Source organism: Haliotis rubra, unplaced genomic scaffold, assembly GCF_003918875.1.
Source record: "Haliotis rubra isolate DU_JTF1 unplaced genomic scaffold, ASM391887v1 Scf348, whole genome shotgun sequence".
Lineage (NCBI taxonomy): Eukaryota > Metazoa > Mollusca > Gastropoda > Lepetellida > Haliotidae > Haliotis > Haliotis rubra.
The window spans coordinates 25,437-38,439 of NW_025767022.1; the positions used below are offsets into that span (position 1 = coordinate 25,437).

The window sequence follows — 13,003 nt, forward strand, 5'->3', positions numbered from 1 at the left end:
TAAAAATAATAACATCAGTTCATACGTCTAACTGATTTGAGATGTTAAGCTAAGTGTTCTTCGCGAACAGTATCATTTGTGTATTGCACGAAGGACGTTCAGATAAGCGCTCGTATTTGATACAGTCTCTTCTCATAAGACATACCTATAGTGAACATGTGTTGTAATTCAACTGCCTTGATGAAGTAACAAGAATCACAAAGAGGTCGAATATTGACAAATATCTGCGGCCACAATTTATTATTCACAACCGTTTACAGCATCGAGTAACACACCTGTAGTGTTTATTATGTCATTTAAATAGGTGATGAAACAACGCAAAACGTTTTTACAATGTCCATATATACTACTCACACTTTGCTAACTTAACTTATACGTAGATTTATAATTTGAAATTGTATCCATTTAAACTGGATAAATATTCATATGGTAACATATCTTTAGGAAAACAGCCACTTTAAGCTAACCGTATGCACTTGATACATGAGAAGCTCTTTTGCAAATGCTTGCATACAGGCACGATATATTATATGTCCGTTTCCCCAAATTCATGAATCAATGGATTCCGGTGTTTATATCAAATTTAGCACTGCTCCTCGGGATTGTTTCTGAACGTAAACACTCGTAAAACATGTATATAATAACGCTGAAATATCCAACAAATCGTTCAAAGAGTTTAAAGTCCAAGTGCTCGCAGTCACCGGCATTAAAGTGAACTGTTACGTTTGAATGTAACTGTCAAATCAACAACCCAACAGAAACGCTGAACCGACCACGTGCTTCAGTAGACATATCGTTCAGTATCCCCTGTCAATGTTTACAACATTCTCCAGTGCTTGTCCGTTCAGGTAACGATTATAGTTGGCCAAAAACATGGACGCCAGCTGCAAAGAACAATATAATTAATACATGCGATAAGCATGGTGTTGTCATGTTCAATTTTAAACAGGTCGTAGTATCATGGCATTGTGTTAATATGCTTGTTACTGCGTTTGTACACACGTACAGGTCAGGGTTACGATTGATCTTCGTCAGAGGCAACTAACTAGATCGGGGTATGAGATACACTTCATATTTCGGTGCTCATGATGTCAATCACTGGAGTTTTAGTCCAGATTCGACTATTTACAGACCGACATCATGAAGATGGAAAATTACACAACAAACGAATACCGCCAGTTTGCCTTTCACGGAATAGAGAACAAATCATCATGAAGTGCATTTCCACTACATGAATGTCATTGTTCTACAGCACAACTTAAAGATCTCAGAGTGTTTGTATTACTAAGTGTACCTTTTTGTATGAGTCCATACAATCACTTTGGTTAGATACGTGGGGTGTGATCACCACGTCCCTCTCTCCCCACAGAGGACTATCTCGAGACAAGGGCTCCTCCGTAAAGATGTCCAGCACAGCCCCCGACAGCCATCCTCCTCTAAACACATATAGTCTCCATAGTATTATGTGTCAATGGGAAAAGATCACCTGTGATAGTAAGCTCTATTGTCATCTTTTAACATTCACGCATGTCGATAATTAGTGACTTCGAGGATGGATCCATGGTTGAGGTTTACCAGGGAGGTGTAGCATGGATACCATCGGAATGACAATGATTACCTTTATTCATCCCATTACATGGACAAAACACAATATTCCACATCTTCACGACTTACTCGTGGTGACAAGGATCTAATCTGTACTACAGAAAGCCTGCAGAATATATCGGAATGACAATGATTACCTGAGTGCTGAAAGAAGACTCTCATCGTCAATTATGTCTCCGCGTCCAACGTTGATGAACAGAGGCTGTTGAAGATGATGACTCCACATCATACAATACGTACATTACGTTTGAAACCTGGTAGGTTTAAATCTAGCTTTGAAAACACACACAAGATACATAAATTATTTAACAGCACATCAAAGTATTTATAATACAAAAGATTTGTTTTATTTCATTTCACAATGTATAATGTTATATGTGTTTTGTATGTTTGTATTTTGGCATACATTTGAATAGAAATACAAACAAAATCATCCTGCACGACATCATGAGCTGTTGGATGGAGACTGCAGAAGAAAGGGTGACCCACAGCTTCATTTCTCCTTACCTTCTTCCTACAGTGGGAAAGCACGTCTCCACTCAGAAGACCCCGAGTTTCAGGTGTAGACGGTAGAATGTTGACCAGGAAATCACAGGAGGACAGTAGTTCAAGCAGATCACATGGTTGTCTTTATATGAAACATGCACTTTACAGGCGACAGGAGATCGAGTAGTTCACATTGTTGTCTGTATATAACATGTACAATATAGGAGATCATGTAGATCACAGGTTTTTCTGGATGAGTTCCAGTCAGATATGCTACAGTAACTCGGGTAGATAATATATGGTTGTTTGTGCTAAAAACGTACATATAGCTTATTTTCTACCCTTTCTACAGGAAAGAACTGTCGTTGTCAATGAAAATCCTAACTGTACAAAGAGAGGTCCCTAAGACGTCAGAGTGTCATTTAGCGCACTGTACATTTAAAGCATCAACATCTTACCGCAGTGGGAAGACTCCACCTCACACAGTGTTACGCAGACATACAGAAGAACATCCTTATGTTATACCTGTACTCATCCACAAATGTCTTCCTGTCTTCTTCCTTGACTTCAGATCGTTTCAAACCCCACACAGTCATATCCCAGTATTTACATGCACGGGCAACTGAAAACCCAAACACAACGTATACAAACTGCAGTTTATTTCAAATAGTCATTGACTATTAAGATAACATTTGAATATATAATGTCGTTATGTACAAATGTATTTGATCGACATCCTCCAGGTAAACAGTGACAAAGAATGACACCATTGTCGCTAGCCTTGTCACTACCAGAGGGACGGAGTATGCTCACCTTTTCGCGAACACCCGGTATCATCAGTATATGATTGTGATTCATAAACACATGCTTGTGATATAGTTAATGCAATCGAATCAGCTTTTATCAGTGGATTTCTTATTGAAATGGAAAGGGTTTTATCGCCTTGGCTATATCTGCTGTAAAAGCGAAGTGAAGAGATCGTGTTTGCATACTGAGGTATTTTCATTGAGACAATTCTTTAATCAGTGCTTTTTATTTTCAACAGTGTAATCAAATATCCGATAGAAAGGTGAATAATGTGGACAAGTTTCTTGAGTTTTGTCTACCTTCGCTGCCAATAGCTCCCAGTCCCAGTATCCCCACCGTACACGAGCTGAGGTGCTTCAATCCAGAATCGGGGGTTGTTCTGAAAGATGTTTTCAACAACCTCTACATGTTGTTTCAGAGATATTAGTCAACTCCGGTGAAAAGAAAGTATACATCTGAAAAATGTTTTGACAAACTAATTACAACATTTTCAAAACGTTACAAGGTTGAATATCGTCAGCAAAACATTGCCAAGTTAAGAGTAGAACGTTTACGGTAACTATACCTGTACCTGTATACATTCTCATCGAATAACCATTTCTGTTTGTTAATAGTTTAGCCAGCATCGATCATGCGGGTAGTGAAGACAGTTCTGTTCGTATAGACTATATATTTCCGAGTTTTGACATCTTCGACTCATGGCGTCATATCGTGAAATGTCTATATCCTGATTTATGGATGCACAAGGGAAGGTAAGTAAAGTGATGTCAGGAGTCCTGGGTAAGGCCAGATTAAGACAATGGTGGTTTGAGTTATTTTCTGATCAATGTAAGTCACATGTAGTACATACGAGGAACTTTCCGGAAATAAGGTGATATGCAAAATTGGGATTCTACCTAAAGGTATATCAGTGGTTAATCTACGTTATCAAGCTCTAACATAAGACATTTATAAGTGATGTCTAAGATGTACACATGCCTGTCCCACGTGCGTTGGTTTTGCTGCCTCTGAAAGTGTCGGAAGTTCATGTTGGCAGAGATGATTTGACCAATGACATACTGGGAGATCGGAGATTGGAACGTCATGGCGTTACGGGTCACCGTGATGCCGGGTGGCAGCTGAATCAGGATGTTAATGGCAGCATAAATAGGCTTTCACACCAGCAACTCAGGCCTGACAAAAACGACTCGACTTTTAAGTATTTTCAGAATGATTACTTACGTCCCGTTTGATCTTCAGCACTGCATCAACTCCTGGAATGAATGAAATCTATGTGGAAGTTTACATGTAGTATTTAGTTTTATTCAAAGAACACAAGCAGCTGCCGTGCATTGGAGGGTACACTAAACATTAATTGCATAACACAACTGAAAAGGGAAGGCGTCTCAATTCGCTATCTGTGCTACTGAAGAGTGCAGAACGTCGTCCAACATGTTAGTTACAATTTCCTGGGGATGTGGTGGTGGTGTTGGTGTCTGTGTGTCGGGATTCCGTCATCTAGTCTCACCTGCCTCCGCCGTTTGGATCCACCTCAGATTGGGCAGCAGGTGTAAGTTCTGACACACGTGTACTGAGGATCCAAAGTAGACTTCTACATCTTTCCAGTAGGTTCTGTCCGGGGTCTGGAGATACTCTGAGCTCCCTGTCACAGAAACATATCGTTATACTGTTGATATGAGCAGTACACACTGCTACTCTAGTAGGAGTGCATTAGTAAATCATCTGCGCAGATTGCTCCACTGCTGATATGCAAGGTTCATTACTTAACAGTGTCTCGTTGATATCAATAATTTGTTTAAAAATATCTTGGTAAACAAGCATATTGCTACACTGTGGATGTAGGTGATTCATTCAGACTCTATGCTCGACCTATATGTGTATCTATGGTCCCGTGGGAACCCAAACACAACACTATACAGTGGTTACAAACATGTACACACTGCGATACAGTATCAGTAATTCAACAATCCTTTACAGTTTACTACACAGTTGGTAGCAGTGGTTCAATAAAGAAAACCTCCACACTTTACTTTACAACTGATATCAGTGGTTCGATAAAAAATATGTACACAATACTACATGACTCAGAGTGGTTCAATAAAAACAGTACACACTACTTCATAACATATTATACTAGTTACGTTCTGACTTACCGATCCACGATGTTTCTAGAAGGTGAAGTATTACAAGTTACGCCTGACACACAGTGTTGTTATGTATACATCGTTTGTTTATAACCCTGAATCATCACTTACATGCGCTGAAACTAAACGACGGGCAAAGAGTCTCAGGTGACCAAACATATGTTATATTTGGAATTACACTTTCTCAATAAGGGACCGATTCTACTACTTTTGTTAGGTTGAGTCCCATGCGGGATTCGTACACACACTCCCGGCCAGCACACAAAGTCAGCGTGACGTGATCATCAAATGTACTGGGACTTCACACACTGATTGAGACTCAAATACAAATCGAGACAAATCCATATACACTTACACCATTGTTTCAGTAGAACCCGCCGGAGGTCAAGTCGTGGTTCCTGCTGCTGTAGGAAGGTGTTGATGTGGTCATGTGGGAAGGCAGTAAGTACTACCGGTCTTCTCTGATTCTTGGTCATGACGCTGAATAAACGAGAGGTGCTTGGGCACATGAAATATAATTTCTATTGTGTCACAGATTAAATCCTTTTGTAATGTGAACAATCGACTCAGATGAGATTTATTATAATGCTCAACAAAATTTGTCACCAGAAATGGGCTTCATACATTGTATCTATGTGGGGAAACGAACCCGGGTCTTTGGCGTGACCAGCAAACACTTTAACCACTAGGCTACCCAACTCCCCTTATATATACATCTTGGGTCGTATCCCAGAGGTTCAGTCGTCTTAGGAACTGGACTAGTGCTATGCAAAGTTGCTGTCCCGGGGCAAGTCAGAAACCCTTGATAGTGAGTCCGAATCCTGTTTGCCCCAATTGTGTTTGTAGGCTTGGCAAATTTCATCGTGTGTTCAATAGTTTAAGTATTGTGGTAAAGATCTGAGCCCTGTATTATTCTATGGTTTACTCTGACATCAAGGTGTCTCGCCGTGACCGGAATACTATTCAAACACAATCACACTCCCTCGCAGCTGGGATTGCTACTCAAAAACATGCATTCATGAAGCAATGAATACCGACCTGACGGTGATTTTAGCGTCTTTCAGACAGTCAGTGCCATGAAATCTGAGGGTCAAGAGCTATGTAGATATATTCACAGAGGCTTTGTCTAAGTCCAAAGACGGAATCTTACTGCATCAATAGTTTTCTGCGCAGCTTGTAGAAATGTGGCAACTTTTTACCTACCCTTACAGCGTTCTCTTATTAGATGTTGTTGACAACGGCCGAGTCAAGTATTTGTGGTAGCATAGTGGCTAAGGCGTTCGCTCGTCACGCCGAAGGCACGGGTTCGGTTCCGTAAATGGGTACAATGAGTGAAGCCCATTTCTGGTGTCCTCCGCCGTGATATTGCAAGAATATTGCTAAAAGCGGCATAAAGCTAAACTCACTCCCGTTTTTTTTCTTTTACAAAACCACGCGCAACCACATTTAATTTCCTATTGATAGGCCATTAATAACCCAGCTCATCCAACCTGACTGAGATTATATGGTCTTTTAGATCTAACCTCAAAAGATTTACGCATTCGCTGTGACAATATCGAAGAGTGACGGCTTTCACATGAGTGTTTTGAGAGCGTTGACAACATTTTACCCATAGACGCTGCAGCTCTCAATTATGAATGTCATTACGTTCACAGACAATATTGTCACACACTGTACTGAGGGGAAGCAGTTCGACGGCCACACATATTTTGTTTGTTGTTTAACGCCCCACTCAGCAATATCCCTGCTATATGGCTGTGGTCTCTAAACAATCGACTCTAGACCAGACAATCCAGTGATCAACAGCATACGCATCAATCTACGCAACAAGTGTCAACCAAGTCAGTGAGCCTGACCACCCGATCCCGTTAGTCTCCTCTTGAGACAAGCATGGGTTGCTGAAGATCACTTCTAACCCGGATATTCACGAGTCAATCCAAATATAACTCTGCTATCCTCGAATACATTTATATTGTGCTTGCAGCATGTTGGTAACTTCAGATTTAAGCATGTTAGGATCATTTAATTGTCAGGTGCTCGCATATTAAATCTAATAATGTCTTCAAAGCAACCAAGTGAGTAAATATACACAGGCCATCGACGTGACGAAGAAACACATTGTCCTCTGGGCTACCCTCCCTGCCCGATATACTCAAACCATCATTGAGATGGAATGGGTCACTTCTTTAGTAAGAACTTTGACCAACTGCAACGTTAAAGATATCAGTATCAGATCCAATCAGACCCACACAATAAATTAATAGATCGAATGTGAATGGTTGTCTTCGGCATCAGAGCTTGAATTATAAAGGGTTTTCAATAAAGTTTGCATGCTGAACGTTTTCTTTGTTCCCAAATGATTCGTTATGAAATGGTAGTAGCATATTGAATGAACATGATAATTACCTTGAAGACAAACACCAGCAGTTAGTGGCGGCCATTTTGAAGACTTAAGGACGTTCTCAAAAAGTCATCTCAAATACCCATAACCCTCAAAGCATTTTTTGAATATGACTTAGAACATCTTCAGATTAAAGTGTACATTTTTGTGTTTCTCATAATGTTTTAGACTTCAGACGTTCTAAACGGTCTAAGAATATTTATGAATACGACCCATCTGTACAATATGTGACAGGATCAAACGTGATAGAAGCCATTATTGAAACTATATTATCATGAATAGTAAGTCTACAATTACGAGCTCGTGCAGCCTCCGAACACATCAGTTGGACGTTGTAAACATCGAAAACCAGAAGCCAGACTTGGTTACATTACACATAGAACACTGATGTCAATCACACGAGACAAAGACGGACTGTGTGTACTTACTGGAAGACAGAGAATGGTTGATCTTACAACGTTAAATGGACGGTTATCGACAAGACCTGGGATGACAAGAAAGAGGGCACTGTGGGTATTCCGATCACGAACTGAGGTAAGGTGACCGAGTTCTGAATGTATTTTGTGTGGGATAAGGGCTTGATAAATTTAATTTATTCATCACGATTAGTCAAGCATTGCTTTTACAGTGTTCAAACCAATTGCCCGTTTACAGAGATGTCTGTACGTATCTATATATTGCCACAAAGGGTGACAAGCTTTCCAAAACAGATGTCTGGTTTAGAATAGGACTGTACTATCGGTTCAGTGATTTCTGAAGGTGTAAATAACAATAAATACCTTCGACGATCGCCCACCGCTCATCTGGACTTTGCAAATGGCATGACGGCAGCACTCAACAAGTCGCACTCTGGATGTAGATATTGGAGAATGGTTGGACTCGCATGTTTTACCTTTGATATAATTAACAAATGCACAAATCATCTTGCTTTACCCTTTGACCTTCTAGCTAAGGCTTTTATGAAGAATATCTAAATACAATAAAAACAGAGCAGACAATTCTTTTCGTGAATTAAGTTGAAACTCCTTAAATAAAGCAGCGAGAGGTGAAATGATCTACAGACACTTGACAAACGATTTTAATTCTTCAGACTGCACAAAACATTTAACGACATTAGTGCCAAAAAAACAAAACAACCCACAAGTTCCACTCCTAGTCTTCGCAACTCATGGAATAGAATAAGCATGAAATATCAATATACACTATTACAAAAAGTAGGGGACATTCGATATAAAGGTGTCACCACCATAGATATTTCAAATCTTCAAAGTGATAAATAGTTTAACATTGTAACAGGAAATCTGGCGGAGATATGCATTTGTTGTTGAACGTTAAATGACCATAGATATTGTCATATGATAAGCTACAGTTTATCACATCATTCACTACACGAAGTCAAACTTATCACTATAACCTCTATTCTCAAGACACTCCCGCATTGGACGAGGCTTCAACTATACAAACGGCCAACATCAGCTTGGCTTGTTTCATCCCATTCTTCTTGAAGAGTAGCGCCAAGTACGTTGAGAGAGGACGGTGTGTTTGGTGCAGATTGCACTAAGTACACCTCCAGGGTGTTGTCACTGTACATAGTACTGATTAGTAAGACGACCATGAATAACATATACAGGTGTTCTACCAGCCATAGGCACCCGTGAAGAGCCACCTCCTCGTGGTGCGTTCTGGGTAACGCTAAGCGCTCTTCGACCCCCCGTTGTGGACCCGGGGGTATATTTGGTCCACCAACCCGTTTGCCGTCTGCCGACATGCCAACCGGCGAAGGCGACCTCAAAAGCATCAAACACAACAAACAACAACAACGTTTGCCGTGGGTTGCACCCCTGTGTTGGTGGAGGACGGGAGTCTGGTGGTTGAGGGCACTGGTTCCAGGAACAATGTTCCTTTGCCGCACACACCACTTCGCCCCTTACTTCACCTAGACGGGTGGTTGAATGGGCCCGGTTCAACCAATCGGCTGGTCATGTCGAGCCCTGTGCATTACTTGTATTTGCACAAATTATATTTTTAAACTATATGGTGGACTTTAGGTCCGATAACATTCATTATCAGCTCCTGAAGCACTTACCAGACTCATGTTTAGAGACCCCCTTACATATTTTTGATGATATTTGGTCGTCTGGAAACTTTCCTTCGTCGTTGCGTGATGCTATAATTGTTCCTATCCCCTAAACCTGGACGTGATCATACTGATCCTTCCAATTATAGGTCCATTTCACTAACTAGCTGTGTTTGCAAGACCATGGAACGCATGATAAATAATCGACTTGTTTGGTACTTGGAAACCAATAATCTAATAACAAATATACAATGTGGTTTCCGTAAAAACAGAAGTACTATCGATCATTTAGTGCGTTTAGAATCTTTCGTTAAGAATGCCATAATTAATAAACAACATGCAGTGTCGATCTTATGAAGCATTTGACACGATTTACATGACTTTGGATTACGAGGCCGTTTGCCTCAATTTATATCTAACTTTTTAAATGACAGGCAATTTCAAGTCCGCGTGGGTTCTACCCTGTCTGATCATTACAATCAGGATCAGGGTGTCCCACAAGGCAGCATTTTGTCTGTTACCTTATTTAGCATTAAGATCAACAGTTTATCCAAGGTTTTAAACGATTCAATCGATGGGTCGCTGTTTGTGGATGATTTTAATATTTCTTGTCGTGGTAAAAATATGCATACTATTGAACGGCAGCTGCAATTGTGTTTAAACAAAATAAATAAATGGTGTCTTGAAAACGGCTTTAAATTTTCTAAGTCAAAAACTAATTGTATTCACTTCTGTAGAAAATATAAGCCGCATAAGGACCCAGAACTAAATTTAAATGGCACTCCAATCCAATTCGTCAAGGAGGCCAAGTTCTTTGGTCTAATTTTCGACTCCCATTTAACTTTTCTGACGCATATTAAATCCATTAAAAATAAATGCCTGAAGGCACTGGATTTATTAAAGGTAGTTTCTAATTCAAAGTGGGGAGGGGATCATACTACCCTCCTACACCTATATGTATCACTAGTCCGCTCCAAACTTGATTATGGCTCCATCATATATGGTGGAGCCTGCAACAGCAACCTAAAACTATTAGATTCTATTCACCACCATGGCCTAAGACTTTGTCTTGGGTCTTTTAGAACTTCTCCTGTTGACAGTCTCTATGTTGAGGCAGATGAGCCATCACTTAACCAACGTCGTATGAAATTATCCTTACAGTATATAACAAAACTCTATTCTAACGAGTCTAATCCTGCATTTGACTGTGTTTTCAATCCTCTTTATGAGGATCTGTACAATAAAAAGTCTTCTCTTGTTCCACCTCTAGGACTAAGAATCAAACCTTTCCTTTCCGCTGCTGGCATTGAGCTAGAAAATATACCCCCTTCCGGTCTTCTTTCTTCTCCTCCTTGGCAATTAGTGAGGCCACAAGTTGACCTAACACTGACAACGTTTAAAAATCCGAAACTAATGAATTACAATATAAACAAGAATGTAATCTACTAAAAAGTAAATATAATGCATATAGATCCTTATTTACAGATGGGTCCAAGGATGGTGGCGCGGTGGCTTGTGCCACTGTCATTGGATCGAGAACAATATCTCCTAGAATACCGGATAACAGCTCTATTTTTACAGCCGAAGCAAACGCCATATTAACAGCTCTTAAATATATTGAAAGACACCCTAAACATAAACAATATATCATCTTTTCTGACTCTCTTTCTTGCCTTCAGGCTATAAAAAATCTTTCTTGTAAACATCCACTTTTAATAGAAATTATTGAATTATATAATGAGCTTGCTACTGGCCAATGCGACATCGTCTTTTGTTGGTTACCCAGCCATGTTGGCATTTCTGGGAATACAATGGCCGATCTTGCTGCCAAGGCAGCACTCAACAAATCTGTGACACCACTTCTTATTCCATACTCTGATTATAAAGCCGTCATCAGATGTTATATCCGAGATTTGATGCAGAAGAAGTGGGACACTCAAGTGGGACTTCATAAATTACATGCAATAAAACCTTATGTTGGTTATACCTACTTGAGTTGTCAGTCTAGATTTGAAGAGGTCATCATATGACTATGTCGTATTGGCCATACTAGATATACTCATGATCCTCCGTTTTGCATCCCTTGTGATGAAAGATTCACGGTCAAGCATGTCCTGCTCGACTGTATTGAATATTCCATCACAAGGGATAACTATTTCAAATCACGAACGATGAAGGATCTTTTTAATAATATCAGTTCTCATTTAGTTATTGCTTTTTTAAAAGAATTAGATTTGTTGAATGAAGTGTAAACAGATAAATATTTTAAAATTGGTAGTTTAGTTGAGCAGCTGAGATTGTTAGTGGCTGTATCCTCACAGGGGGTTGAAGCATTGTAAAATTATTGTCCTCCTCTGGGGGTACGTAAGTCCCAAAACATTAAAAGTTAATTTAAACATACCATTATTTTTAAGCGTAGAATATGTGTTATTTTAACTTATGGCTAAATTGTGTAAACTTGCTGACAGCTGAAGGGATGGTGTAAATCCAGCTAGGGTCCATGCAGGAAGCAAATGTACTGTAAGTCTCCATGGTCCCTAGTAGGGTGATCTACCTTCAGTCGTTAGCAATCTACAGCCTGTTTTTATAGTGTATCGTCATTTATAGTTCCAATATTTTAGATCTAATTGCTAGTTTTAAATGGATATCTGTGATACACTAGTAATTTTACTGTTCTTCGTCAACAGTTTTTTTAATTTCTAACTTTATTCATCTTTAATATAATTATAAAATGTTCTCGTCACGATATGGCTGAAATATTGGCGATGTGACGATAAACATTAACTCACTCACTCACTGTATGATAATTGTCATCATTGTGTGTGTGTGAATCAACGGCCTTGACTTTTCCCGACCGACCCCATGCTCACTTAAAAGTCAATATTTCAGAAACTATTCGACCGATTTTCGTCAAATTTTGCATGCAACTCAGTAGTATATATACAATGGGGCTACGGGATGAGGGCCTCCCCAAGGGCTCAATTGTTTAAATTGAGCCCTTGGGGGGACCTGGTCCCGTAGCCCCATTGTATATACTACTACAGTGAAGGCACTGAAGTAATCAGGTAATTAATGGATCAACACCCTTCAGCCCTCGGTAATGCCTATAGTTCCCTTCAGAGGTGTGCGGTCGAGATCACACATGATATCACCATACCACAGCGACTTAATAGGTGTGGGGAGGGATGGTGATTTGTAAAGGTTGAGGGAGGGTGGGGGTGGGCGTGTTAACGATTTGTCACCTTACCTATCATCGGATACCAGTGCTCTCAATCTGTATTTCAAATCAGTTCAAATATGCAAGAGAATTTGATTGAATCAAAGCATATATATTTTGGGTTATTTAATAATCTCTTTTGGAAAAACTATTTGTTGTGAATGTCTGTTAGGTTAATTTGGGACGAAGCGTTTGTGCGTGCACCTTCAAATGTGTAAATGACCATATTCTGCAGCAGGACTACATCGAATTCCATGCACGCATTG

At 39.8% G+C, this 13,003-nt stretch overlaps 1 protein-coding gene across 1 annotated transcript; it reads right to left on the reverse strand.

Annotated features, from left to right (window-relative positions):
* Positions 1–668: 668 nt before the first annotated feature.
* On the reverse strand, positions 669–7,966 carry LOC124284906 (glyoxylate/hydroxypyruvate reductase A-like). The gene is made up of 11 exons (XM_046721037.1): positions 7,872–7,966; positions 5,398–5,522; positions 4,406–4,540; positions 4,120–4,151; positions 3,822–4,016; positions 3,198–3,300; positions 2,617–2,713; positions 2,113–2,233; positions 1,743–1,807; positions 1,295–1,436; positions 669–884 (listed from the first exon to the last, which is right to left on the reverse strand). The coding sequence occupies exons 2-11, from the start codon at positions 5,516–5,518 to the stop codon at positions 798–800; spliced, it is 1,098 nt and encodes a 365-aa protein (XP_046576993.1). The 5' UTR covers positions 5,519–5,522; positions 7,872–7,966; the 3' UTR covers positions 669–797.
* Between the last annotated feature and the right edge of the window lie 5,037 nt (positions 7,967–13,003).

Excerpts from the sequence above, each read along its gene's own strand:
- LOC124284906 (XM_046721037.1), bottom strand. The coding sequence starts at position 5,518 with ATGACCAAGAATCAGAGAAGACCGGTAGTACTTACTGCCTTCCCACAT. Across the intron at positions 3,301-3,821 it reads TTATGTTAGAGCTTGATAAC|AGGTTGTTGAAAACATCTTT; the intron begins GTAGATTAACCA and ends AACAACATGTAG. Across the intron at positions 1,437-1,742 it reads AGTCTTCTTTCAGCACTCAG|AGGAGGATGGCTGTCGGGGG; the intron begins GTAATCATTGTC and ends ATATGTGTTTAG.